Source organism: Geospiza fortis, unplaced genomic scaffold (genome assembly GCF_000277835.1).
Source record: "Geospiza fortis unplaced genomic scaffold, GeoFor_1.0 scaffold424, whole genome shotgun sequence".
Lineage (NCBI taxonomy): Eukaryota > Metazoa > Chordata > Aves > Passeriformes > Thraupidae > Geospiza > Geospiza fortis.
In genome coordinates this window covers 3063880-3091490 of record NW_005054354.1, presented here as the reverse complement: position 1 = coordinate 3091490, position 27611 = coordinate 3063880, and the positions used below count along the sequence as shown (strand labels likewise).

At 35.9% G+C, this 27611-nt stretch overlaps 1 protein-coding gene across 2 annotated transcripts in view; it reads right to left on the bottom strand.

Annotated features, from left to right (window-relative positions):
- The window catches only part of ORC5 (origin recognition complex subunit 5), a 63025-nt gene that overhangs the window by 11185 nt on the left and 24229 nt on the right, over nt 1-27611 (bottom strand). Inside the window, exon 14 of one of the 2 annotated variants that reach the window (XM_031059033.1) lies at nt 21621-22161. The exons of the other annotated variant lie outside the window; for it this stretch is intronic. Within the exon in view, the coding sequence (XP_030914893.1) occupies nt 22129-22161 (33 nt within the window). The 3' untranslated portion in view covers nt 21621-22128. Of the gene's footprint in view, nt 1-21620; nt 22162-27611 lie in introns of those variants that run through there. 2 annotated transcript variants of the gene reach the window in all.

The following is a 27611-nucleotide window of genomic DNA, read 5'->3' as shown; positions in this document are numbered from 1 at the left end:
TGTAAAATTAATTCTAACTCTTCAGTCTGGCTTACTGTCACACACAGATTCTGAACGTCAAACACATCAAGAAATGAAGAACTTTCCATATTCAGCTCTGTCAGACAAGGGCACTATATTCTTTCAGAGTCACATGAATGGTGCTTTGCAGCACCATCATCCCATAGCTCTCAAAGCCTGTGCACTTGATCAAAACCTACCCCTGCCAGCAGTCACATCTGGGCACATGGAAAAACCTCTGCTATGCAACACGGCACTTGGAACACCCAATTCCATTTACAAAACACATTTCAGTCAAAATGACTGTGCAATACTCTCCTGGAGTTAAAGTCAATGACCCTAGTACAAATTATGTGAGCATTAAAAAACCTGCTCAAAATTATTTTAATGAAAATTATAGCCAGAGTATGCTCATATGTCAGCCTTGTTTGAAAAGCTTGCACAGAACCATAACCATACAACCATAGAACCACAGAACATTACAACTATATGAATTTAAGACAGTACTTGATAAAAATTGTTTTTATTATTAAAAATAAATCAACGTTTTTCTGAATGCTTGTACAAAACAATCAGGTTTTGATACTGAATTACATTTTGTGCAAGGTTTTTAATGCATAAAAAAAATACAAGAGGAGGGACACCACTCCAGATTACTTAGAGCCTTCAAGCCTGCAGTTAAAACATTTATTATGACATGCTTCAGCTAGGTATTTTACCTTTATCTCAGCTTAAAGCAATCCAACTCTATTTTTAAACTACATTATGAACACAGTCAAAATGTTTCTGACATTAACAGAGGCAGAAACGGACCCAGCCTCAGTGCTGCTCCACAGACAGGGCCCTGTGCCCCTCCCTTTGGTGATACATAGGTGGCTGTGCAGGATGCAATGGGGCAAACACAGTGACCCAGCCTGCTTTGCAGTTTCTTTTATGAATGCTTGCATTTGATGTCTTTCTTTGTCCCAGATTAGTTTGGGGTTTTTATGCTGCTGTCACACAGGTGTTACATCATTATTTTGTGTTGAGTCTCCAGGACCTTGATTTCATTTCACTCAAGGCAAATCTATGTCATTTACAGATTTAAACAAGTGACTCCATTTGCATTTTCAAAGCTTCATCATATCAGTCATTCAGTCATTTGTTAAGACAGCCAAAACTTCCTTTACACAATCCAGAAGAAATGTTTATTTACCCTCAAGTACATGACCTTGAATTTCTTGCTGTTAAACCAACTCAGTTTCTATCATACTCACCACCTAAAAGACTTTTCTTGTGTCTCTTCAGAACAGAAATGTTTATTAAGCCCAAGGCACGTAACATTGAATTTTACTAGAAAATTCTTCTGGTTTTTTTTCTACAGGTCATGAGAACCATTCTCACATAATATTTTCTCCACTGTATAATCACTGCTCACCACTTCTTCCTTATTCTGCCTGGTCTTACTTTTTTGTATCCCATTTACACAAAATGATGCTTGACAAGAAACAGTGCCAATTTCATACACTTAATCAAGGGATAAACACATATTTTGCCTTTTTCCTTTCTCCATCCTCTTTCTGTGCCACTCCACCCTTTTCTGTCTTTCAGATCACAGAACATCCTTCTGCATACTAGAAGTTGCCTTATCTCTAGACCATTCTCCTGCAATTGGCCTCCCTTGTGGCTTTTCCCTTCAATCTCAAGAGAAGCAAATGTATTTTTCTGCTTTGAGAAAACACTTCCTACCCTTGCTCTATTCATATTTTAGAATACTTTCTCTTCAATTAGCAGTATGTCTTCTAGGGTTTGTTTAGTGACTCTGACAAGCTGTAAATCTTGACTCATCAGTATAGCTTCCTTTCAACTCTTCTCTGTACTTTCCCATTATCTCTACCCCTCACATATTCTCTTCCCAAAACTGCTATTTAAAGAAACAGAAACAAAACATACCATATTTTTTCTAAAAATACCATCTATTTTCTAAACTGGAGACGCTGAATCAAGATCCAGGAATCATCCCAGGAAACCAAAAAGGCAATTTTAAAAAGTAAACAAGAAATCCAGAAGCAAGTATTCTTCATCCAAAATTGTAGTTAATCTGCAACACACTTTGCCTCTGCAAAGTCAGTACAGTGGCAGAGAGTTTTGAGGAGTTTAGAAAGCCACTGGGCACATTCATGGAAGCAAACAAAACCACGGGCTGCTGAATGCAAATATCACCTCTGTGGCAGGCATTTAAGCCACAGGTAATAAGAAGTTGTAACATACACAGACTATGCTCATCCTCTGCTTTCTAGTCTTAAATTTTTCCTGCTCATTTAATATCCCTTAGATGTAGTCAGACAGTTTTACAGTCTAAGAAGTAAAACAGTGGGTAAGCCCATTTTGGGTCTGACTTAATGTGCCTGCTGTGATGCATTCATCAAAGACAAAATATATCATCTGCATCTTCTACATCCTACCACTCTTTCTCCTTTTAACCATCTCTTGGGCCTCTGCAAGGGTTCTCTTACTATTAGTTACTCTATTCTCCCCATACTTTGCAGTCTTTGTGAAAACAAAAAACCCCACTTGATGAAAATCCAGCTTCCCCCACCATCTCCTGAAAACCTTCCCAATATCTAAAAAGCATTTGCACAGATTAGCCTTGCCCACTCATTGTTACAGTAACATCACTTTTTAAAAGCAGTTCAATAATTTATTCGTTTGGGACCTAATATTAGAGGAATCTTTCAAAGTGTTAATGAATTTGCTTTCTCTTCATTATTTTTATTCAATATAGAAATTAAGAAGAAGCTCATTTTTTTCCTCTCAGCACATTTACTTTAGCATTAATCAATTTGCCTAATAAGAAGGAAAATAAAAGGCAGTTCACAACACTCTTTGCCTTGCTCTGCTCATCAAATTTAAAAAGAAATATAAAAACTCTACAGAGTGATGCATGGATAAATCAGTATTTCTGAGTCAGTTCCCTCACTTTGAGGATCAATTAAAGTACTTCACAAAGGCATGAAAGGTATACTAGAAATTTGCCTAATGTGGTATTTTCTGAAAGGACCAAATTATTTTCTGTACCTGAGAATTATTTGGAAATATTTTCCTAATTTTGTTAAGATCCTTGGAAGTGATGACAGGAGTTAATTTTGATACTCAAACCCAAGATCTGAATGCAGCTGCAATCTGTTGAAGATGCGTACAACTAATTTACTCCATAATAACAAGGAAACACAACTCCTAAGTAAAAGGACTACAGATACAAGTTAGAGACAGCTAATTCAAAAGTACTCCCCTTTCTAGTTTATACTTCCAAAATCTGAGAAACCGAAGATGGTAACAGATGGTCAAAGGAACACTTGGGGAATGATGTTTACAGTCAATTTGATTACTTAAGCCAGGCAGCTCCAAAAAGTGGACACCAAACAAAGGCTGGCTATTTTTCAAGGCACAGGAAATAGCCAACAGAAGTATGCCTCTGCCATACCTTCATTCATTTTTGCATCAGAGGTCTCAGGTTCCAGGCAGGCTTTTTTACAAGATCAGGAAAGAAACACAAAGACTATTTTCCAAAAGCAAATCTTGTTGCTGCTGACCATACAATTTTAATTCCCCAAATCTAGATAATTTTGCCTCCTCCCTTCATTTATTGCATCTGTCCCACAATGGCCACATTTCTAGATACTGCAAGTCAAGCTCTATTAAGACCAGGAAAGCAGTAACGTTAGAAATACTACCCAGTACCTGTGATACTGATAGGACTTGATATATTTACAGAAGGCCCCTAAATTTTTAATGTTATTTCAGTAAATTATAGAACTGTGCACGCAGTTACCAGCCTTTTACTGCTATATGAAGAAGTTGTGTTTGTAAATACAGTTTTGCATTAAAAAAATAAATCAAGCAATTAGGATTTCAAACCTGTCCTGAGGATAAAAATCAGTGTTTCTGTACTTGGCAAGAGCAGAAATAATGATATTAAAAGAGATTGCTCAGAATAAGACATTTGGGAGTATTTCTTAAGTCTAAACTATGTTGCTTTCTCCAAGAAAAAAAAAGACATTCAATGTGTCTTAACTTCAGTGTATTTTTGGATGATTATGATAATTAAATGTTTAAAGAGTATTGATCCAAATATTATATAAAGAAACAGGATATTAAGAATTCTTTAATTAAAATAACCACTTCAGAAATATTTGACCCAAATACATCTGAAATACAGTTCTCAGGCATTTCAACCATAGGAATAGAAAAATGGTAAAATACACTGTAGTCCCAAATGGGAGACTGCTCTGAAAAATAACAATTTTAAAATACATTGATTTTAAATCTTGAGATTGTGAAAACAGATCTTTAGAGATACTCCAGAGTAGCATGATGCTTCTCAACTACTCACAAGATACATTGCAGAAGACTGCAATCAACTCCACATTCACTGTGACTAGATAAACTGCAAATTTTAGTGGTTCTGTAACAGGAAAAAAATAGTAACAAAAACAAAAAATAGAAACAACTTGTATCGATTGCTTAAGAGTGTAAGTACAACATATTGGTACAAAACAAAGATTCTCCCTGGCCCAATCTGCTGCCTCTTGAAAGTACCAGCAAAGGATATTCAGGGAAATGTGTAATAAAATTGTAAGGAAGAAAAATTTCCTGACATACTTGGTCCTAGTGTTCTCACCTTCAGAGACTTCAGTAATTAGGTATAAAGTTGTTCACACATAGGGATCTGACTTGTTGAAACATGAAATTTCATGCTACTCTTGTATTGTCAAACTGGAGCTAAAAAGATTGCTGATTTGTGACGTTAATGCACTCATCAACACATTGGGGGAGAAATTTCTTATAAGGCTGCACATCAAGAGATTAGAAATAACAAAACTGCCCAGCTCTCAGCAATATATGGCAGTGAGTCATACTAGGTTTTATGCCATCCAACAGAGGAAAAGAAAAGACTCCAAACACCTGATTTACTTTCATATAAGACTGTAATTAGAATTTTATTTGGTAAGGAATGTCGGAGCCTAGAGAAACCAAGAGTTACAAAGTTCTTGTGCAACAGTAACTGAGAGGAACAGTTACACTTCTGTTTGGAACACTTCCCTAACAAAATCAGGACATTTAAGTTTAACATATTCCTGTACCTTTGCTTACAGGTACCCTTAAGGAGAACAGACTAAGCACCAAGGATGAATGTAAGTTTCAGTTCCAGGCTGGCCAACTGTCACCATGCAGCACAAGGGAAGAGAGGACTCCTGAAAGTCACTCTGCGCTGGCAGGAAATGGATATATCTGAAATCTTCCCTTTCTGAGCTTGACAGGAAACCAAACAGCCTCATGGAGGCTATTCTACTCTTAGTACATCTACAGCATCTGGTTCCCACCAGAAGGAAGGGAAAGGCCAGGCTGAAGACTGTGACTCAAGAAGCCCTCTAGATGCTTGAAAACAAATAAAACAAGCCCTATTGTAACAGCAGATAGTGATGGTTGTAATCTACAGTGAAGAAGTGTTATTTTCATTAAAGAAATATGTAAGTTTAGATGTGCTACAATAGAGGCTATAAATTCATAACATCCATTTCTAGAGAAAGCAAAGCTTTCAGCCAACCATGAATTGAAAAGTCTTAAAATATTAAAAATCTAGGTTCAATGACCCATTAAATAGGTTAGATGCAACTTCAAAAGATATCTATAAATATCCTTATATCCCTTGCACAGATAACATACAAAGTGGTCAAAACGACCAGTTTTCCATCTCTTATTCAGTTATACTTGGTTTTATCAGATAAAGAGCATGAAATATCATCTGTCAGCATGAAACATCATCTGTCAGCAATTAACTGTAAATCAAAAAACCATGTTCTTCTAACACAACACTAGTTTTTTATGCAGTTTCTGTCACCCTTTAATGCAACTGTGAAATTCTGCTAGTTATGCCATGTAGCACTTAGCTTTTCTAACCTGGAAAAAAATCGTTTCTGACACTCCTGTCTGGCAAGCACATGTGCTGGGTAAAAAACCAACCAAGGCAACCAATGAGTTAGTGAGCCAGTGTGCTGCCACACTCATCAACAAGGCTGGTCAATGGATTAAAGAAAGGATATGTGGGAAGGGAATAGCTGCTAAAGGGAAACGTTTCTTAGTAACAGTATGCAGGCAGTTAATATTTCTCCCACCTTTATAGCATTCAAGGATAATTCTGTCTATTTAGATAGACAGAAACATTCAAAGACACAACCACTCCTAAGAGTCCTAAAAGCATCTTGCTATATACACAATGTGCTAAAATTTGTGTAGGTAGCAAACACTGACTATACCACTCCTACACAACTGCAAATCATTTATGGGGTGGAGTGTAAAGCAATGACATGCTGCACAAGGCAATTTCCATGACATTCAGGAGTGGGGTGGGGAAGGCATGTGGTGACAGCACCAGCAGGCTGGTGGCTACAGTAACTTCTGGGGCAGAAAACACTACAAGGAGTTAAGCAGGGACTTCCCAGAGTCAGAGAAACCCAAGCGAGAGCAGAGAGATGCAGCAGGAGCTGGCAGCTCTTGTGATGGAGGCTGACATGGGGAGGGTTGATGCCAGAGCACCTGAGGGAGATTTGAAGAGCTGTAGGGAGCACAATACAAGTGACCAGGAGCACAGTGAAAAGGGTGGGCAAACAGGACAGACAGGATGTGGCAGAGCAGTTTGTACAGTGTTCCCTGTAGGCAGATGTGTAGGAGAGTGCAGCCACCTTCCTGGCTGCTGGGTCTCTGTGGGGACCTTTTCACTCCCTGCAACTGCCAGAAAGCAGCTTGAAGCCATGTGGGGATTGACCTCTTCTCCCAGGCAAGCAGGGAGAGGACAAGAGGAAATGGCCTCATGTTGCACCAGGGGGGAGGTTCAGGTTGGACATGAAGAATAATTTCTTCACTGAAAAAGTGACCAGCCATTGGCACAGGCTGGCCAGGGAGGTGTTTGAGTCACCAGCCCTGGAAGTTTTCAAGAAATGACTGGACATGGCACTTAGTGCTACAATTCAGTAGTCACGGTGGTGTTCAGTCAAAGCTTGGACTTCATGAGCTTGGAGGTCTTCTCCAAGTTTAATGAATCTATGATTTGAAAAGCATAAAAGAATCTCCACAAGGTATCCTATGTAAGTTTCAGTGGAATACAATGTAATCAAGGAACAATTGTTCCCATGACTAATGAACTTACTTCTTTTCGGAGTTCACAGCTGTGATAGCCACTCTATTTTGTGAATAATCACCTGTCAAGACTTTTAAATAATACTCAGTAATTATGAATCTGGACTTTTTGAATATTAAAATAAAATCATTTTAAAATGGCTTAATCCCTCAAAAATACTGTATTGATCATCAAACTGAAAAATCCATACAAGAGATCAGCAGAAAGGTGTGAAAAAACAGGACAGAATCAAGCAAGCAATGAAGTCTTTTGATCTCAACAGATTAAAAAGTCACCTCATACTAAAATGCTGTAGTGAGAAAATACAGGAGAAAAACAAAACTGAACAAAGAGAAGCAGTTATGATTGGCAAAGACCCTATTAGGGTCTGATAAAAGCTACCTGTCATTTCAATCAACTGCTCTATCCAAACATTTTCCCACCTCTTGGAAGCCTTGCACATAAGCTTTACATAATGGGCAAGTAGCTCCCATGGTTATCTTCTGGAGTCTCTTCAGAAAGAAGAAACAGAGTATTGCTCAAGGATATTTTAAAATGTCTACTGCAGAATCTGCGTTGCAGTCAGTAAATATTAAAAAACCACCCTATCAAAGAAGCAGCTGGTCAGGAAGTGGTGCTATCAGTCTGCTATTCCTCAGTAAGAGAAGCACAAGCAGCAGAGACTAAAATATTATGTAGGGTATGCTCTGGTTCTAAACACTCACCCTGGGCACCTGCCCCTCTGCCACTGAAGACTCAGACCCTCAGACCCACTTTTTATGAAGTTCTCAGCACATCTTGTCCAAGGTGGCACAGCAGCACAGGCAAGGTGCCACTGCCAGGAGCTGCTACTGGGTCAGGACATACAGACCATTCCTCTGAGCTGCTCATCTGCCTGATGGCTGAGTTCAATTTTACAAAACATCTTGTCTTGCAGAAGCACTACATACTGTTAAAAGGTGACTAATTTTATCTGGAAAGTGCACCAAAACTTGGTCATCTCAAGAAAATTTTAAGACACAATTCTGCAGTTAAAAATACAGAAAAGAAAAAGGTTCCATACAAAGACTTTTCTGACTCTAAAACTGTTCTCATTTATTTTATAACAGAGAAATTGTGCAATATAAATGTTACCATGGTAACAACTCACTTTATTGAACAAGAGAGAAAATAATTATCCCAAACCTGCATATCATGCAAGCACATGCAGTAGATTTAGTGCTGCCCTTTTTCCCCCTCGCTATTTTTCTTCTGGCAAAGAGAAACAGATTTTGAATTTATACCTTATAGCAAGCCAGGCATCATTTTGCCTGTCCCTCCCACTTCTTTGTATATTTTACACCTCTTGAGTACATGATGTGAAGGACCCACTTACTTAGAAAAGGGGATTAATGAATCAGAAATGCTCTTCCCCCTCCTGAGTGAAGTACAGAGGACTCCTATGTAAATGCTTCACGCATTTAAAAAAAATGAAGCCCTAAGGCAAGCACAGCACATGCTTAGTATTCACTCAGTATACTAAAACAGGAACCCTTAGTTTATAGAAAACCAAAACTTATTCATCTCCAAACATAAATTAAACCTGATTTTACTGCTCTGTCTAAATATGTCTTGTGATATTGTATTTGTAAACATATATTTATATTTTATATACAAGGGACAGCAATATTTTCTGAAGAACGGCATGGATTTAGCCATACAAATCCAATTAATCTCAATAGAACTTGTATGGCTAAATCCCTGTGCTCAGCTTTGACATTTTAGAAGCAGTGGGGGAGGTTTTTCAAGGAGTGAATATGTATTATACAAAACTTAGTTTTCTCAGAAATAAAATACCATGTAGATCCTTAGAAATATCAACAAACATTTATGTGATTCTGTTAAGAAAGTCACATTCTTAGGAAAGCAGGCAAGGATTTCCACAAAACTCTTATTTTACAAAAAATAACAGTATTATCCTGCAGCCTATGAGATAAAACTAATCACATGTACATATTAGTTGGATAAATTATTCTTATTTTACCTCTAGTTTTGATCTTTTTACTTCATTTGCAGTACGTCTGCCTGTCTTATATGAAACGTTAAAGAATGAATTTAATCTAGTGTTCACAGTTGGAGGATGCATTTGGGATGCATGAAATTCCTGTTTTTAAAAGATCACTTTAAAGAAGTGACTTAGAAGTGCTGTTTAGAAAGACGATCTTGTCACCATCTTCCTCACTTTTTTTGGTTTATTTACAGTCCTGAACAATTTAGAGAGCTTAAGCGTAGAAACAAAACTACACTGAACCAATTTCAGCAATGAAGAGTGCAGCTCAATTTGGCTCTCTCTTAGAAGATATTTTCAGGTATAGAAACAATTTATGTCTATACACATTAATTCACACACATAATACATGCTGTGCAAAATCTTAAGTCTTCTTCATGAACTGGAACTCTCCAAATCATCCAAATGCAACTATCTTGGCAGAGAATTCTTTCTGAAACATGGGCTTCAATGGTATGTCCTTCATAAATACACACACACCTCTTCTACTGAGTGTATTTAATACCTCCCTATGAAGCTCTAACATAAAAACATAATATATAAAAATATATAAACAGAATTCCAGGAATTGAACTGGTAAAACCTACAATTCCATATAAAGAAGGCTGCTCTTAGGTGCCTTCTCCCTTCCCCTAAAGCCCTTAACAATGAATACCAAGATTTCAGTTCCTAAACCAAATACTACTAGAGATGTATGTTTCCCATACAGCAGTTGAACAGTTAAATCTCAAGAGTCTTACAACTGCAGAAGTGATATAAATAATGTCTCTTTTTACAATAATTTAGATTTTGCATTTGCCAGTAGTTTTTGCATAGGAAACCTTTTTTTTTTTTCCAGTTCAAGTATAAGTCATACAGATGCAGTGGAGAATTTTTTGTTTGTTTTTGTTAAAGAAGAAAAAGTGACCATCTTGGAATTAGCTGAACATATAAAGTATTAAAGAAGCCATTTAACAATTAGGACAAATTCAGCCAATATAAGCCATCATGCTGCTGATTATTCTTCCTGTATATGAAGTGCTAGTTCACACATGCTAGTTGAAAAGTTTTATTTAAAGCTTGTTGTATTTCAATTTAATAATGATAACTGCAATACTGTATCCTGAAATCACACTTTTTGCTTGAAATGCATGATAAAGTTACTACTTCATGAAAAACTAAAGCATTTAAAAAAAGAAACATTGGTAATGCTCCTGCTAAACATTGCTAAAGCAACGTTTTTCTGAAATGGTGTGTTCTGAAAGCCTTATGATTGGACTTGAAACAAGTTCATAAAAGCAACAGCATATTACAAAAAAATATACATTATCAATTGAGGCAGTATCTGACACAAGAGCCTCTCTGGCCAGAAGCCCTCCTCAGAGCCTTCCTTGAATCTTGTTTTATTAAAAAGCTGTGTATTTTGGTGTACAAAAGTTCTGTACTGTCAAAATGTTTAGCTTAATTAAACATATGTGATAAAATCTTTCATCTTTAATATACTGAAATATGATTTTTTTTTTTGTGTTAAAGACTTCTATTCATAAGGCTTTTCCCATGCAAAAATCTCAAACACTCTCTGTTCATGTCCCTTACATGGAAAAGCTGACTTTTCCATGCCCCCCACAACTCAGAATCACAGCATGGTTGAGGTGGCAGGGATCTCTGGAGGCCACCTGGTCCAACCTCCAGCTCAAGCAGGGCCATCTCAACCAGGCTGCCTAGAACCATGTCCAGACAGCTTTTGAGCATCTCTGAGGATGGAGATTTCACCACCATTCTGGGCAACCTGTGCCAGCACTCAAGTCACCCTCACAGTAAGAAAGCATTTCCTGATGTTTCAGTTTGTGCCTATTGCTTTGGAGTAGAGCAGCAGCTCCTGGCTGTGGCTCATTATATCCCTTTATTCTCTACAAGCCTCCTGCTCCTCCTGCTTCCTCACTTCTCAGCCTAAGATGCTCCACACCCTGTGCCGGGATCATCACATTCAAACATAATAGCACTTGGGTGGGGCAGCCTTAACAGGGCTCTCCTCAACTACTACTGCTGCATTTTCCTGCTCCAGACAAAACAATGTTTGGATGTGGAGTAATGTGTAACTCAGAAACCAAACACCAACATGTTTATCCTTATGGCAAGTTGGTTTCTTGGTGGGATTTTTTTTGTCTTGTTTCTTAGAATGTAAGCCATATCCTTCTCTAAAAGAACTTAGAAAATCCAGAAAAGTGATACAATCTTGAGATTCCCATGCAGCCTCCTCTGACCAAACCATCTTGGTGGTCTTTAATAACAGTAGCTCACTGAAGAAATCATGGATGAAATACAGTCAGTAGCCATAAACATGTTCAACTTCTTCACAAATAAACTGCTAAAACATTAATTCAGAAACATAATCTCCATTCAGTTGACTAATAGAATGATATCTTACTTAAGAATTTTCAGAGGTTATTTTTTATCATCACTACTAGGCTCGGGGTTCAACTTTCAGTTTCTAAATGCTTGTTTTCTTCCAAGTGACAAGACTCTTGAACTCCTGCCTGAGTGCAACTGTGTCCCCCTGTTTTTAGGCTGGCTCATCACCAGCCAGAGCCTGAGTTACAGTTCCCAGTGGCAGAATGCAGCCTATTCAAAACAGCATGATTAATTTAGCTAAAAAGAAAACCACAAGCAGAGAGAAATGGATTAAATAAAAACAAAACCCTACATACATATGGTCTTATCTGAGACTTGCCTTGTTAACATTCCCCTTTTTTCAGCCAGAGGGTGAAGCACTTGCTGGTACTGCCCGAGTGCAACTGCTGCCTCTGACACTATAACCTGAATCCTTCCCCCTCTCCAACACAACCCAAGGCTGAATTCAGGTATTGTTCCCCCTGTTACAAAGCAACTGAAAGAAACCCACTGCCAGGTTCCCAGGAAGCTGAGGAAAAGCTTAACTGCATTTAACCCTTTGGGCTCCCTGGAACCAGCCACACAACATCCTCTGGTGCCAGGGACCCACACAGAACCCACAGCTCCCGTGTTCTTTGTGGCCATTAAAAGCTGCACTTGAGAATACCACAGATGACACAGGCAAAAAAGCAGGGAAATGGTGCTACAAAAGCAAAGAGTTTCATTTTTTTTCAGTGTGATCAGGTGTTACATTCTCCTGATCTAATAGGAGGACTAGAAACGTAAAAATGATATTAACAACTATTCACTTTCTATTTTTTTCCTTCAGCAAATAAATGTATTCACCTTTACAAATTTGTTCTGTGGGTTCTCTGTAAGTGCTGAATCCAATAAGCTAATGAACTGATGAGAAGGCTGCTGTGCCCAAAAATACACTATCAAGTCATTTATATGACAATTGTTCACAATAAATGCATACTGCTATGTTTCTTGTGCTCTGAATGGGAAGTAAAGGTATCAATATATATGCAATCTTTGTGGATGTCCAATGTACCACAGCTGCAACTTGATATTTAGAGCCAACAAAGAAAAAACTAGAACAATGAGAGAAAAAGATCTCAAATGCTGATGAAAGTGACTGGCAAATATTATTTAACCAAGGAAGAAAAAGACTGATCGCTTACACTGGGTCCACGAAATATCTGACATAATCAAAGATTCCAGTGACACATATGAAATTATCACTAAAATCAGCTACTCAGTAAAGAAGCAGTCTAGATATCAAGATTTATCACAGCTGCTTTTTTATCAAAAGTATTTAGTCTGACACCTTAAATTCAACAAAGAATTAAAGAATTTCAGAAAAAAAGATGGCCTTTTTCAATACAGATGGATACTCAAAGGTTTGCTTGCCTTCTACATTTTAAGACTAAGTTTTATATATATACATACACACACACATACATATATAATTTATTAAGTGTTGTCACTTGATATTACACCCTCTTTCCTTGAACTTCTACTGTAGATTATTACAAAATTACTAAGACCATATCTGCACATCTTTTCAAGTTGGAAAAAGTCATTTTACAAATGTCTCCATTTATAAGCAGTGAGCAACCTGAAGATGCCTCTCCTGTGTCAGTGACTGCAGCTCCAAAGTATTTCATGCCCATTTCAAATTCCTGCCTGTTCCTTTTAGAACATATTAGGATTTAACATCAAAACGAACAGCTTTTCTCTTACTACCTCACCTAATCCAGTTAAAAGTATTATGAAGATGACAGTGATTGACAGTTACACAGATGACACACTTGTCACACATCACATCTGCCAATACTTACTTTTTTCCTCATTCATGCAGGTTGTCTTTTTTTTTCTCCAAAAGAATATAGTATTTATTAGGTCAACATTTCCTAATTCACTATGTATGAAAAATCATTTAACTAGCTTTTTAACATTTGGTTGTAAAATAAGAGTTAATAATTTTTAAACAAATTAAACTGCTCTTTGTCAGTACTTTTATTCATATGAAAATGACCTTAAGCAAACCTATCATCTGATGCAATAGATAGTCTATATGGATTGCACTTTTACAGGTAACACAGATAAGAGTATTGTTCTGCTCATGAGGCAGAGAGAGTTAAATCATAAAATATTCAGTTTTAATTAAGATTATTGTATCAAAGGCAAGGCTTAATGCAGAATTGAAATAAGGATCAAGGTTAATGCCTATTCTAAATCAAATTTACATAAATTATGTTTCAGTAGTATACCATGAGTCTTATTTCGTTAATTTATACCATGTGAGACCATCAAAATTAAAGATAGAAAATATCTATTAAGTCATCTTTACTCTCCTCCCACCAATGAAAAATTCTTTTACCTTCTTTTAAGTTTATATCTGAATGCTTTGTCTACTGTCATTTGCAATAGCTCAAGCAGTGGGGCATTGCACTAAAACTTCAGGGGAGACTATCACATGCTTTACCATCTCCAAAAGAAGGGGTTTTTATAGTATTCAAAACTAAAAAAGCTCATCTTATTTCATTACTCCTACTTAGACCTTTTTTGAACTCTTCTAAATGAATCCTTTCTTGGCACTTGAAGACTATAAATACCTTCAGACATTTTCATCATCCCCTGGTAGTTATTTAGCCAAATTAGTGTAGGGATCATCTCTCTTCATCTGAACATCACCAAGCACACAGATAGCTATAAGTAATAATTACATGTGTTCATTTCCTTTAATCTTTCTTCACAAGTCATTCCCTTCTAGCCTTTAATTTTTGCCGGTCTTCATGCCTACATCTTCTTTTAAGTGTTACTGTTTGCAATTATTTTTCTTTCTCTGAACAGCTTTATTCCAGGTCATATCCACTTAGGCATGCCAGCTTGCATTTGCCACTTTATACTGAATTTTCACTGATGTGTGTAGATTTTTCTGTTAGTTTTTTTTTGTTTGTTTTAATAAAACATCAGATTCAAATCTCCTATCTGTTCATGTCAAACTATCACAGAAAAAAATGAAATGAGATTACCTGCACCAGCATTTCTGCTATTAAAATACAATATAAGTGCCTAATAAATTGTTTACATTACTCATTTTTACGTTTGGGTCTTTATCCAGGTTTTAGGCACCATCTATTTTGGGCAATCAGACTGAAATACCTTTGGGTTTTGGAGTACAGGTAATTAACTTTTTTCTTTGCATTTGTCTTTTTTAGTATCTGCATAAATACTTTCAGTCACAACAAAATGACATGAGAACTGCAAGCATTACTTTTATCTCCTGTCACATTGATGACTCCCTATCCTGTTTGCTATCTTTCTTCCTCATCACTCCAACACACTGAGCTATCCCCTGTGCCCTAGTACAATGTAAAGCTACAAAAGCTTCACCTGAGCCAGATGGAGACCACAAATTGCACTGGAGTCTAGCTCACTCTAGGGAATTCCAGATGCTGAGCAGAATTAAAATTTGGGCTATTTTTGATATGGGAGAGGAGAAGAAGATATTGGTTTGAATGTTTATCTAATGACAGATAAAAGTAGATTTCTTTACTGCTACAGAGATTCTGCCATGTCAAATCTCCACCTGTACCTCTTCATTTCTCCCACTCATCAAGAGATGGACTGGTTCTGGTCACAACTGCATGGAAAACATGTTAAATCATCTGGTCAAATAGCATTCCACAGGCTAGTCCCACAAAATGCCTACTACAAGGTTAAAACCAGCGAGGTGTCAATGATTAGTCTAGGAGGGAAGGAAAAAGGCAGGCTAAGGACATGATGCCCAGCAGACCAGCCTCCTGTGCAACAGCTCCAGTGACCATGTGCTGCTCCCTGTTAGCCATCCTTCCCCCTTGTACTTCCACTGGAAGCCCATCACATTTTGTGACAGAAGTTGTTAATCTAAACAGAAAGCTTCTCTATGTCAAAAGCTCATTTGTAAGAGCTAAGTACTAGGGTGAACAGCAACTCTCTGCCACTATTAACTAAGAGGCAGCCAGCTCAAAACAAAAGGTAGATTTTTCAGGCTATAATGAAAAAGCAATACAGAGATTTTGTGCCATTGATGCCTCTGCTATACCTGTTCAGTGAATCAGAACAGATTACTTCAGGCTCCCAGTCTTCTAGACTGTCAGTCTAGCATCTTTCACAAGCACTACAGTCACACCAATTATTAAAAAGCTTTTCTCTACACCATCAGTGTCATACATCCATTAGAGGCCATTCCACACTAGAAGATATGTTGCAAAAAGTCTTCCTAGGCCATATGCTAGTAATAAATAAAAAAGGCTGAAAAAGATCATTTTATAACAACAATCTTCAGTTTTCTTCTCATGTCTGTGTGGTAATCTCTTGAGTCAATCTGTTTACTGTCTGTATCTACTACACCAAGGTTTTTTTTTTTTTTTTTTTTTTGTATATAATTCATTACTTTCTCTTCTGATGTCTTCCATATTTCTTGTGCAGAGATCTAGAACATGGAACACCCACTAGTTCATTCTATGTAGGTCACAGATGGTCAATAACACATCCAGCACTCTTCAATTATTAAAATAGACAAACCTGGTTCTTCATATTCTCTAGCTATGACTTTCAAAAAATATCCCAGCTACCACTTCTCCTATGTTTTTTCAAACTGACTACTAACCAGAGTCTGAATTCAAAACTTCTCAGAACACATAGATATATTGTCTGTATATTCTATTTCTCATAGTGGAATGTTTTACAATGTTCACAATAGGATGATGAAGCTCCCACAGTTCATTTGTATTCTATTTCAGGAAACATTAATGGAAGGTGAGCAAGCAGAAAAAAAAAAGTATGTAAAACCATGCACACAGAAAGATATATCTCAATATTCTATGAGAACTGCTATGGAGACCAGAATCGGGTCCCGTTAGAAATGGCAACATACATAAATTTAATCACATTCATAAATAACTACTAATTAGAAAACAAGAGAATAACCTACAAATAGTTTAAAAGTATGTAATTTTTGAAAATGAGATTTTTGTCTGTTTATCTGGGGTTTGGGTTTGAGTTTTTGTTCATGTTTGTTTTCTTTTTTTAAAATACCTTTCATCTGAATGAAGTTGCACCATCACATGTTAGAGAAACACACTTACAGAGCAGCATTTGCTCATCTGAACTAGATCTGTCTTCAAACAGTTCAATTTTAGTTTCAGTTAAACTGTGCCAAAAATCCACACTGAATCCCAGTAATATTTTTAAATTTTACCTCTGAAACACTTCCTGAAATTTAAATAACTTCTAAGTCTTTCATTTTTTTGGTAAATCTTCTATGACTTGCACTTGCAGAGGTTATACCTAACCTCTTTTCATTTCATACTTCAGAAAACAAAGGTAGAAGATCCCTTCTTGACATATTCAGCATTCTCACATTGAAAAATATCACTTTCAGAGCATTTTCCACAAGACACTGAGCTATAGCTGCTGTACCTGAAATACAGTTCAAAGCTGTAGGGTTCAAACTGCAAGTTCAAGGATGTAAAATGACAGGTCATCATCACAGAATTCTGCAATATAAGTTTCTATCAGAAAGAGATGAGTTTCAGCACCTTGTCCTTAGGAATAAGTCAAAAGCAGTCCAGCAAAAAAAGGATGAGAAGGCCAACACCAGCCTGCCAGCCATGCAATGCAACCCTGGGCAGGCTCTTCCCAAGTACTCACTGCAGAGTGACAGCCCAACTTAATTTGCAGGAAGAATGAGTGGGAAGGTGTACAAATCAATCACTGCCCCCCAGTCTGCAAACATTTTGACAAGGAATACGACATTCAAGCAGGGATATTTGATGGTGGCTTTTCCATTTGTTTTGTAAGAAACCCAGAATAATGACTGAGAAAACACTTCTTAGTCCTTCAGGACAGAATAGCTTTACACAGATATAATGTAAATGTTTGCATCTGAGGCTGTCTTGATTCCATTTCAAGAGGATGGAGGAGTCAGTGCAGCAGGACACAGTTCATTGAAACCTAGTACAGATTTTAAAACTTTTCACTAACAGAGTAGGTTTAGATGCTCATGTGTGCATCAGGGTGCATGTCTGTTTCTCTCCATTAACTAGAAAAGCACACTGACTACTTCATATATACTTTTACTAGTCAGACACATACACAGGTAGACCCAATCTTGCCTAAAATAATCACATTATTTCTAGTATCATCCACCCTCCTCCATCTAACATGAGAAATTAAATCATACAGTGGTGAGGATGGAAACTTTTTGCTGCACCTATGCAACTTCAGATACACAGAACCATTTTCAGCCATAATAATCATCACTGTCGTCATAATCATCATTATAGCAGCTTTTCCAAGTCTAAGCTACTGCAGGATTTGTCTCACCTTGTTTTGTCATTCTCCATATTTTAAATGAACAATATTTGCAACATTTACTAAGAATATAAACTTTCCATAAATGAGATTTACTTACACCGTGCTATCAATTTTCCACATTGCTCCCCCCAAATATTTTCCAGTTTTTATTTCCATAGATGGAGAAGAGAGATTATGTAAATTCCTAACTATTCCTCATCTACCAGGAGGCATTCTTTTGTGAATAAGCTTCATATTCTGAAATCCTCTCTTTCAATGCAGCTGCTTCTTTTGTCCAAGATACTGTGGCAAGCCCCACTATCTGCTATCAAATGAACACAGCCAGCAGCAAAGGGTCTTTAGGGGAGGAGGGGTGTCAAGCACAAAGTCAGTAGCTAGAACTGACTGCAGCTGGCAGGGCAGAAACAGTACAAGCATTCACCAAAGTGATCCAACATATTCTTTAATGTACCATTTTGCTACCTTATGCTCTAACATTGTTCATGGGCACAGTCTCGGTACTTTTCAACCTCATTAGGAAATGGAAGCTACAGATAGAATGGTACAGATACAATGCTACAAATTTATTTCACATGTGATACAGCAAAATAATTTGTATTGAATTGACAGGTGAGGTGTAAATACCTAAGGAGAACAAACTGTAGGTAAGGAGATGCGAGAGTGCATCAGGCAGGGACAGGAGGACATGGGGCCATATAAAAACCAGTCCAAGGAGCACATCAATAAAAAGAATGCAACATTATAGCCAACCCTTCAACCAGTGATTCTGAACCATCTTTCTTGCCCCTACTGAAACTGCAATTGCATCCATTACTGTATGTGCAGTGAAGTAAAAGATATTAAATAAGCAAAAGATTGTCAAATGAAGATCTTGACAAGATATCTGTGTCTCTACAACTCACTGATGTGAATACCAAGGAGCTGGTAAAGCTGGTTTGGCTGAAAGACAATGATAGCAAAAAGTACAGCAGGTAAAATTGGCCTTTAGTAGCCTATCAGCTGGAATTCGACTTTAGTTCTAGTTACCAGGGATGTGAAGAAACAGGGCATGCAATGTAGCTATTTAATCTCAAGAGTTAGTTCTAGTTTTGAAATTGTATTTCAATTAACCAATTCTACACAAATGCTCAGTAAGGAGATGGTTCTTTGTCCCCAACAGGTCATACTCCAAATGGTGAGAGAAAACAGCCAAATTACCTCTAAGAAAGACAGAATTTATAAAGAGTATTAATGATGTCACCTGGGGGCTTGAAAGGTTCTTTTTAGCATTTAATCATATCTTTCTAGGCATATCAGCTTAAAACAAGAGATTTGAGAGAGAACTAATGAATTCTATCCTAATGCTCTAATTTGCTTTATCTCAGTATTGTGTCCTATCTTATTCCCATGAATAGCTGGTGATTCTGAAATAGACTTTCTGCATACAGTAAATGGTTAAAGCAAAGTGATTAAAAAACTTATAATATACAGGCTGTTTTTAGATATATATGTTATCAAGAGAGGTTGTGCAGTACTTGCTTAATTAATCTTTGCTGTCTTAACACATGAACCAGATGTACTATTATGTTCTTTGTTCTTCCCTAAAGAGGGGATGAGCTGATTATTTATCTCCAAACAATAGGAGTTCATGTACCACAGTGAAGAATTTTTTTTAATTGGGGAGGCAATCACTAACAAGCTTCAGCTGCAACTGCTTGATGTAAACACAGCACAAATTTGTTCCTCGAGTATTAAACGATGTTCCTACCAGTAAGTACATGAAACTAATTTCTAAGTAAGTGTGTAGAGAAAGAGATGGAAAGGAAAGAGTTTGGAAGGAGGAAAACTCTGTTTTGTCTTTCATGTATTCATATTTACTTCTTTGATACACTAACACATTTTCATAGATCAGTTAAGATTGGAAGCTTCAAATACTGTTTACAAATAATATGCCGAGAGAACAGAAGTTAAAGAAACTGTTGGTTGATACAACACATTCCCTATATTATATAGCATGCAATCTAAGATATGTGAAAGGCACAAGGAAATATATAATATGTTCACAGGGCCACAAGAATACTTTGTGAAAGTTATAAACAGATTATATACTGAAATTCAAGTAATTTATACACTAAATTTAAAGTAAATCAAAAAAGTGCAAATCTATCGTAAATCAATTTCACAAAGCCTTAAACACAGCTACTTCCTGGTCAGCGATTTCTTAGGGACATGCTACACAAACAAAAAAACTACGATCAAAAAGCAAGGAAGTTTAGAAATTAGTAAACTGTTCTAGAGAAGATATTTAGGAATTCACTTTATCTTCCTGATAAACTTCCTGACTCCCCATTCCCTCTCAACAGTCTATCCCTTGTCATAACCAAACTTTCTTCCATAAAACTAGTTTCCAGTAATTCACAATGATTTGTCTTCTTAAATACACTGTTTTTAAGACACAGAGTAAGTGCCAAGCTGGAACCTATTACTATAAGCTCTTCACAGAAATAAGGTAAGTTTTCTACTTTAAATTACTGTAAAGAAAGAACTCATACAGAATAGAATAGGATTTGATTAAGAAAGCCTCCTAAGAAATCATAAAGCTGTATTATCAACATACCTCCAAAAATGAGAATAAGATCAAAACAACATAATATAGGTAAAACACTATTAGTCTTTCTAAAATATCTTTTCTCCATCAATTAAAATTAGAAGGAATCAAGCATATCAGTCTCTTCACAATTTTAATTAGAAAGTACTACTTGAAGTAAGAATACTTTTATTTTTTTTCACAGCTATGCTCAGAGTTGGAAAAAAATAGTCAGCTATTTGGTTAAAAGTAATGTTTTCTCCTTTCTTTTTGCTTAACAGCAGGCTCTCTCAAGCTGCCATAGTCAGTGCTAAAGTGCTAACTATGTCACCATGCTGTGCATCACATTAAGTTCCCATTTCAGCTCATGAATTTCTGCCAGATTAGTCCAGTAACCAATAACAGAAAATGAGAAAATGGGAGTTATTTATTACCTCTTATCACCATCTTCCCAAACCTACAGAAAATCAACAGAGTACTCAGATCAATACAATTCAGTACAATGAGATCAATAGATTACTACACTTTCTAACCAATAGGCAGATCCAGGAAAACAAAGTCTGTCAGATGCATAATATACCTATAAAAGGATACAGGATCAAAACCAGTAAGGTTCAAATACAACAGTAAGAATATAAAATTGTCTAAAAAAAGCACCCACAGCTACAAACTGACAACTGCTAAAAAAGATGTTCTAACAATACAAAAATAATCTTTTAGGTATGGGCAACCATGAAGTCACAGGATCAAAAGGTTGTACTACAAACCCACTTGGACAATAAATATGTGGGGATATACAGATTATATATGAATGCTGTGTGAGACACAGGACGTTATAGAGGACTGACAGATATTCTGTGCTGGCAAGATGTGCCTTAGTTATCTTCACTACACTCTGAAAGAGGAGGGGAAGTTTATTTAGCCCAGTAATGAGAATGAGATAAGCCCAGAGTGTACGGTTTATATTTGCTCATTCCTGTCACTGGGAAGCTCTAAAGATCTTCTGACTGACCGGATAGAGAGGTATACTGTAATTCTAAATAGTTCTCATTTAAAAAAACTAAATTTAAAAATAAGCTTTTAAGACCTTTTTCCATATAGTTCTTTAGTTCTTTTTTTTTTTTTTTTTTTTTGTTAAAATAAATGCTTCCCCCTGCATGGAAGTATAGAAGGATCACTCCAGAGATGACACCTCCTGTGGTCAGAATGGATTAAGCTATGCAATTTTATGCACCTTCCTCTGAAGCAAGAGGACAGTGAAATGCAGTCATTTTCAGGTTAAATCAATAGGACAGAAGCAGAAGCTGATGACATCTTCTCTTGTCATTTTAGAACTCAAGAAGTGATAAAAATAGGGAAATACAGGAGAATATATTTGCTTATATTCCAAAAACAAAATTCAAGAAAATCTACATACAATCAACTCCAAGAGAAATGTAACTTTTACAATCATCTCCCTTCTGAATATTCACTACTTAATGATTCCACCTTTCAACAATGTATAATTATTCAAACATTTAGATATTTTTGCACACAACTGTTCAAGTCTCCCAAATCTCAGCAGCACCTAATGGATGTATAAAGCAAAGGCACTCTCCAAAATCAGATGTGTGATATGCTTCAATGTTGTCTTGAATCAGTTTGCAATATTATCTGTGAGACATAAAAGGATTTTTTTAAAACATTCAACCAGACAACAAGAAATCTCACTGCAATATAAACTTTGGTCATGAAGGTGTAAATGCTAAATTCATTTGAGAACAGGATAGAAATATATTCTTCCAAAGTCACCTCCCACACTGAGGTAGCTAATATCTGCTATGAACTTCTCAATTATTTCAGGTAAAATTTTAGCAATAACTCTATCCATTTATGCAAAAATAGAACAAACACAGCACTTGTGGAATTTCTGATTAATAGGAAAGCAAAGGAAGGTGGTTTACCAGAAGCAGCAGGAACTTCATTTTCCAGCATTTTGCTTATTTAAAAAAATTAAAAATTAATCTACTTACTGACATATAACATCTTGTACTGACAGTAAAAGAATATGCTCTATATTTTTGCATACTGTAAAATAAAAATGGCTCCACTTATCTTTGTTCCTCTTCATAATAAGGCCTCTTAGGGAACAGTGGAGAACAACATACATTTTAAGCCCGACCTTTTTCTGTAGAAATTCACCCACCTGCTCACTTTTTAAATGGAGAGTATTCTATAAGTCTTAAATAATAGTGTTAAAACCAGATGCAAAATGCTCCTATGAGCAGTCCCTGCAACAGCAAGGAGAGCTGGAACACAATACAGCTGATCTAGCAAAAATGAGTAATTCTTATTCTGTCAAGAGTTGTCAAATGTGGAATGAAAAACTTCTTATTTTTAAACATTAATACAATCAGAGCTTGTAGAAGCGATTAAGAGTGCTTTCCACTTGAAAAAAACTGTTAAGTTGACAGTATTCACAGAATTAAATCACAGAAGCATAGAATCATAGAATCAAATTCCTCTTTATCAAATTGCTGCATCAAGGGAACCTAATATAATGCAGTAACACAGTTAGAACTATAATCAGGATGTGGATATTTGGTGTCCAGAAAGGCTGTGACATATAGAGGCCAAAATACAAATCAAGTAAGTAGATAACAAAATCAGGCATCTGTCCAATCTTGCAATTGAAATTTTACCATGGCTGTCAATTTACAAATAAAGGGCAGTTTAAACATTAAATTATCATCTGAAAAAGGAAGTCATAAAGCATGCTTCCAAGACAACAGGGACAAAGAAATTTAGCAGGTAAATTGCCTCATACTGTTCCAGTTTACATAAAGAATATTAGATATTCCCTATTCTATTCATGTAAGGCAGACAAGAAAGCAAGAAAAAAGAAAACAATTCTCTCCAAATTCTTACATTCCAAGAAAGGGCACTTTTTTCCTCTCTTAATTACAGAAAACTACATTCCTCTGGCTCCCTCCAGCTGGAATTATGTTATGTAAATCAGTGGTTTGTGTGTTTCTCATAGACCCATATCACATTGGCACTTAACACACTACTCAATTTACTGAGTATGCACACTACTGCATTTATTTTAACTTCAGATGAAAAGCTCTTACTCTTTGGACAATACTTTGCAATGCTACTTATCTTTACAACAGATTGAAAAATTTTAGGTTTGTTAACCTTCATTCCAAATTCTTACACATTTATAACTAAATTAGTTCTATGAATTTGTGATACTCTTAAAAAAATTCAAATGGTTTTCTTAGATCCAGCAAAGAGATAAGAAACGTCTAATAAATGAAATACAGACTATGTATAAGATACCTGATGTGTCTCCATATACTCATAAACACCCTTCCTAGAAATCTCTGATTGCAAATGCACTGGAGTCAGAAGTAAATCCTAACTATACAACTATCTGAAAATATTTGCCAAATATAAAGAGTAACATTAAAACCAAACATGGGATGACCTAATTGTAGTGCATTACAGTGAAAATGTAAACAAAACTGAAGTTACTGATTAGTTACCTATTTGGTAATTTTCAGCTATTATATACTCTGAGAAGTTACCCTAGATGTTTTTCCAAATATTCAGGGATATACTACCAGAAATAAAATATGCAAAAGTATGCAAGATAAAGGGCTTTGTTCCATTTTACCTTAGATAACATCATAGCTCAAAACTACAAGCAGATCTAATCAATCCTCTTTATGAAAATCTATTTCACAAGAAAGCAAAAGCAAGATAAAATGCCTAGAAAATGAAAAATGGCCAGGAGAACTGAATTGACTTGAAGAAGCAATTACTGAATTATTTTGGTAGAGGAAAAAACATTGGTTAATTTTGGCTTCTAAACCATAACAACAATATCTGCTTCCTCATTGATCGTGATATGAACAGCTCTTATCCTCTTCAATGTAAAATGACCTCGTTTAAATTAAATTGGTGCTGATAATTCTTGCCCAATGTTTTGTGCATAAATTCCTTTGTGTCCTATACTAAGGCACATTTTTATGAAGAGCATTATGTTGTATTTCTGTCTATTTTCTGTGGGAAACCTAAAATGAAATACTACTCTTATACTGAATAGATTCTCAGAACCTTTGCAAAATGCACTTTCAGCAAGCTTTACAAAGTTTCTTTGTATCCCTCCATTCTGCTGTAATTGTCCTTGGACACAATGGATATTTCCTAGTCTGCACAGTGGATCCATATGGAGGTACAAATAATACTCCTGGTTGTTCCTGCTGTACCAAGTAAGGAAACTCTAAGACTTCTCTGTTGTTGTAGGATGCAGACTGCACGTCCCAGAGTCACCTGGTTTTCAGCACTGTGTGAAAGTGCACTTTCATCTTTTCACCACTTTCTCCATATTTTACCTTTCAAAACACTTCAGCCCCATACTCAGCCATACATCCAAAGCCATACTCAGCCACAGACCTGTGCAAGTTCTGTCCCAGCACAGAATGTACTGCCTATTGGTGACTGCAATATCATCTTCAATCCATTAAATTATTACACACAATTGTATCTGAAGAAAAACATTTTAAGAACTCGTCTTCTCAAATGCCTCCAGAAACCAATAGCTCTCTAATCTCCATCTTCTTGGTTTAAAAAATAAGCAAATAAACTTAAATAAATTCAGTAACCTGTTATACTAATACACAATGTGCTAAAAAACTAGTATTGTGATAAATTAGTAAGAAAATCAGTGAATTTTCTGGAGAAAAATGAACACTGGGAACATCCCAAACGACTACAAACAATTCATGTACGTACTAAGATGAAGACGCTATAATTAAAACCTCCAAACCTTCCATTAACTTTGTCTCAAAAAATCCTCACTGGATGTGAGAAGTTTGATTAAAAAGAGCACAAACCCAAGAGAAATTTCAACTTTTAAGGGAGTAAATAAAAAATTGTCATTTGCAGAAGTGGAAAATTGCTTTCCCCACCCCCCTGTGCTGTTCTCTTGTACTAGTTAGTGAGAAACACCAAAATGAATGGGCTCAATTCTATCTCCTAATTACAGCAAGAAGTTACAGCAGAAGTTATTTAGTTTTGTATTGGTGGCAAAGATCATACTTGCAAAACAAACATGCTAACTCTAGGTTTGAAAAAAGGTATGAAACCATTTTAAAGAGTATGATATTTAAAGGCAAAATATTAAGATTCAAATTTTCAGTTGAAAATCTATTTAGAAAAACTAAACATTTTCAATAAAACCTACCATTAAGAGGAAAAATGAAATTTTCCTGCTCATTAGCACAGAAGTTTCACTTCTGAAAAGCTAATAACCAAAATTTTCATGTGAATAGAAACTATACAGAAAAACAAGAGGCAATAAGAAATACCACGTAATCAGCAAGTGAGAGATCTTAAAGCAGCTGCTAGTCCTTCTTGAATCCTGACTGTGATTGTTGATCAACTTTAAAGCTAAAGCATGCTATTTTCTGATAGTACATGGGGAGAATTAATATGCATTTGGTTCATGTACAGCCTTTGAGTTTACAAATTAAAGAGCACATAAAATTAATCATGAGTCAGTTAAGAAGCCAAATATTTCACATAAACATTATAAACGTCTGTATAATTTTATTATTATTTCCATGCTGATCACACAAACAAAAAATTTAAGATTGTGTTATTTAACAGTAAAATGTAGCAGTACTGATAAGGATAAACCGGGTCCTAAATAGTCACTTTGAAAAATATATTTACAGAATAACCAATGACAAAAATCACTGAAGTGCAAATTGTTTTAAACTATTCAAGAAAGAAAAGCAATTAAATATTATGCCTAGTTTAAACTACTTTCCAAACCTATTTTAAATTCTGTTGCATTTTTTTATTACTTTGCAGTGGACGCTTCAATATTTTTAATTAAAATTTAATGTAAAAATTGCTTTATAACTAAAAATACTCTTAAATAATTTATAAAATTGAATTATTGTATAAACATATTTAATTTCAAATTCTTTGTCCTAACCCAGTTAAGATTATATACAGTTTTTTTATATCTGTATAGCTTAATCTCCAGATATTCAGAAAATAAAGAATTACAACTATTCTTTGATAACACTGCCACCTAGTGCAAACTCAAAATCAGAACAAAGCATTTCACTGAACTTGTTAATTCTGTAATTTAGCCTAAAGTGGAACTATAATATGTCCAAATTGTGGCTTCAGTACTACTTAACTGTACATTGGAATCTGACATTTGCTCTCCTACCTGGAATGCCTGTTAAATATGCAGCTACACTAATTTTGGAAATATACTCTAAAATACTGTTATATAATACATTCACATCTAGTGTGTTCCAAAATGGTTTTGGATAGCCAAAAATAAGAGAATACAAAGCTAACATCCTAAAAAATAAACACGTATGTTCCTAGAACTTCACATGAATGCAGAAAATAAACTGGAATATTACTTGGTTAAATATGATAGCTAACAAGGAAAGGTGGAAAATATTTCAGTAATAAATTACAACGAAAGAAGGAAGAAATTGAGAATTTCTAAGGTGAAAATGATATCCAAGAATCAAACTGATAGTAGAAAATAATCTTTACTTATACAGAATTGGTCAATACACACTTGACAAACCCAGAAGCCTTGAGAAACCACTGGATTTCCTACATTCCCTCACTTCTATAGCTATGCTGCCATCTAGTGAAACGGGATACTCACTCTTCTCTGTAAGACATATTTCCTCCAAATGGAAAACAGTAGGTATATGTACCACAGCAAACACTGTTCACCTGTAAGTATCTTATTCCCTCTGCTTCTTCTTCACCACTACATTTTTGTAGTAACATGTGCTACAATGTGACTAATTTTAGCCATGGGACAGCAAACACTTAACCTGAAATGCAAACAAGCTTACAGACTTCAGTGAGAAACCAAGGAACTGATCAGTACAGACCACAGTCCAGGACCAGGGAAAAGTTATCTATTAGCAGATTTCATATCATTAGACAGATAAAGTACTGGATTCACAGCTAGTAATACAGATAAATCTTACCCTGAACCTTAGATTCAAATCACCTGTTGTAGTTGTTTTTTCATTTCATTTAATTAGAATTCTGACTTAAAGAACAGT